We start from the raw sequence: 2,600 nt of genomic DNA, 5'->3' as shown, positions 1-2,600 counted from the left end.
TTCAGTGCTTCGCGGATCAAGCGCACATTTGGAGGTTACGTGTGGTGGCCCGAATTTTGTTTACTTTAAATTTGTTTATTTTTTTGCTGGGCTAACACTGCCGTATTAAGTAAACAATGCATTCATAGAAATTTTTTCCTCACTACAGTGATTGAGCATTTGCCACAGGAGCTCCGTGACCGCTTTACAGAGATGCGCGAATTGGATTTAACTGTGCAAAGTAAATTGCTGCTGGTCCTAATATACATACGTATACGCTTAAATAATTCTATATAATTCGCTTGTTTCCAGATAGCATGGACTCATTGGAGAAAAAGACACGGACATTTTTTCAACAATGTAAACGCGGTGAGTTACAAAATGAAACTGCCGATTCGGATTTTCAAAATCTTCGCAAAGAGTACTACAAAGTGCTGGAGGATGCCGATGAAAAAGTAAACATTGCCACACAAATACATGAGCTGGTCGAGCGTTACCTGCGCCGTTTGGACAGCGAACTCTTCAAGTTCAAATGTGAATTAGAAGCTGATAATAATGGTATCACAGAAATATTAGAAAAACGTTCATTAGAGTTAGATGGGGGTTCAAGTGCAGCAACAGCTTTGATAAATGTAATTGGTGTTACACAGAAAGAAAACAGATATTACGGCTCAATAGGTGTACCGGCAACTACAAATAGTCATAGTATATTAAGCGTACCAGGTGCCACCATGGGCGGGTTATCACTCCCGGCAACGCCATTGGCAACACCGAAAGATAATCGCTATCGCACACCTAAACCAGAGAAACGACGAGACAGTACTACAAATATTTCCGGTATACCAGAAAAACGTCCAAACATTAATAATACCATAACGTCAGCTAATCCTTCGGTTGCTGTTGTGCGTCCCATAACGCCTGGAATAGGTACACATGCTGTGCTTAATTCCGCCACGACTGCAGTTACCGCAGCAGGCAACCCTTCTGCAGTTACTTACAATTTACAACAATTAGGAGGATCTGCTTCGAGTGCAATCGCTGCTGCGGCCAGTCAAGCCATAGTTGCAACTCAACAAATGCCGCAAGGCCGGCGCACTGCAAGTCTTAAAGCCAGCTATGAGGCTATACATGGTGCTGGCGGCGGCCCACCCGAGTTTTGGATAAGTCGTGATATCGCAAACGCTGCGACGGCTGCTGCACAAACAGTACTCCCGACCCCTAGCCTAGAAAAGAAACAGAAAAAGTATGTCAAACAACTATTTTTGAGTACTAATTTATTTGTGTGTTTTGTAGGAAAATAAATACCAGCAGTATTACTCACGCCAACACTACTATCAGTGGCAGCGCACCGTCATCAGCCATTTCATTAGCATCATCTTCGTCTTCTGTCAGTGTAGACTCAGTAGATATGCTACCGTCTTCCTCTAATTTGTCTACAGTTGGAAATCTTAGCGTCACGTCTATTGGTCTAACAGCTATTGGAGGAGGTGGTGCTTCCACTTCAGCTGCTGCAGCAAATCGCGCCAGCTCAGTCTCGTCTTCGATCTCATCAACCACCCTTGCTCCTACCTCAAATATTACCATCAATGAAAATGGGTTGGTGGTGGAGCAAACACCTGAGGGAGAATGGTCCTATGATCCGAATGAACCACGTTACTGTACTTGTAATCAGGTCTCGTATGGAGACATGGTCGCTTGTGACAACGATGCTTGTCCTTACGAATGGTTTCATTATCCCTGTGTGGGTATTACACAACCGCCAAAAGGCAAGTGGTATTGTCCGAAATGTACAGCGTCTATGCGTCGTCGTGGGAACAGGAAAAACTAGTACAAATCCAAATTTTAAAACTTTCCAGACCATTAAAGTTTCAGCAGCCTTATTTAAGTTATTAAACAAACCTCTATCCGCGTTGTGTATTTCTCAACATTTATCTTTGAATGGATTTGAATAAACCTAGGGCTATAAAACATTCGCTGCTTTATTGCTCAATAAATAGCTATCCTAAAACCTCCCCTTAATGACTTAAAACTTTTTTTATTTGTTATCGTGGGTTACATGTGATGTGTATGTTAGATCTGTTTAACATATCATATACATGTAAAAAAATACGCATTTTGGTGGGGCGAAAGCATCAATTCAAAACGGTATATAATCCAAATTTTATTAGTTGCGCAAAAGCCTCATATATGCTTCGACCCTCCGTGAATCCTATTGTGAAGAAAGCAGTTAAATATACGGGTGAACATATCAGCTGGTCAAGCATAATTTTTAGCATTGTTGTCTTCACATTCACTGCTGGCATACGTTTGAAAAGACATAATAAACGGATTCAAATTATTAAAGATCTGAAATCTTCGATTGAAATCGGAAAAAAAAATGTTACGAATTGGAGTCCGACGTCATCTGAAGGATTTTATTTGCGTGGAAAAGGACGTATGGCTAGGATATGTTATTTTGTTGATGCAGATTTTTGGTACTGGATTTGCGAGCAATTTCATTATCTTTTATTGGATACTCATACTAATGTACATACTATACAAAATAACTATATCTATTCACTGAGAATTTTTACAGCACACGGTATAAGTATACCTATCCCTCATTAGCTTTTATAGTTAAA

General features: G+C 40.5%; 1 protein-coding gene across 1 annotated transcript in view; it reads left to right on the top strand.

Moving 5' to 3' along the window:
• Positions 1-1,998, top strand: part of LOC118733570 (inhibitor of growth protein 3) — a 2,337-nt gene extending 339 nt beyond the window's left edge. Inside the window, exons 2-4 of the mRNA XM_036463012.1 lie at positions 149-220; positions 292-1,222; positions 1,273-1,998. Coding sequence (XP_036318905.1) covers positions 149-220; positions 292-1,222; positions 1,273-1,807 — 1,538 coding nt within the window. The 3' untranslated portion in view covers positions 1,808-1,998. The remainder of the gene's footprint in view (positions 1-148; positions 221-291; positions 1,223-1,272) is intronic.
• Positions 1,999-2,600: the final 602 nt, after the last annotated feature.

The sequence above is a fragment of the Rhagoletis pomonella genome, unplaced genomic scaffold (assembly GCF_013731165.1).
Source record: "Rhagoletis pomonella isolate Grant_MI unplaced genomic scaffold, Rhpom_1.0 Rhpom_scaffold_00002, whole genome shotgun sequence".
Lineage (NCBI taxonomy): Eukaryota > Metazoa > Arthropoda > Insecta > Diptera > Tephritidae > Rhagoletis > Rhagoletis pomonella.
The sequence above is the reverse complement of the archived record's forward strand: the minus strand, read 5'-3'. Positions and strand labels throughout refer to the sequence as shown.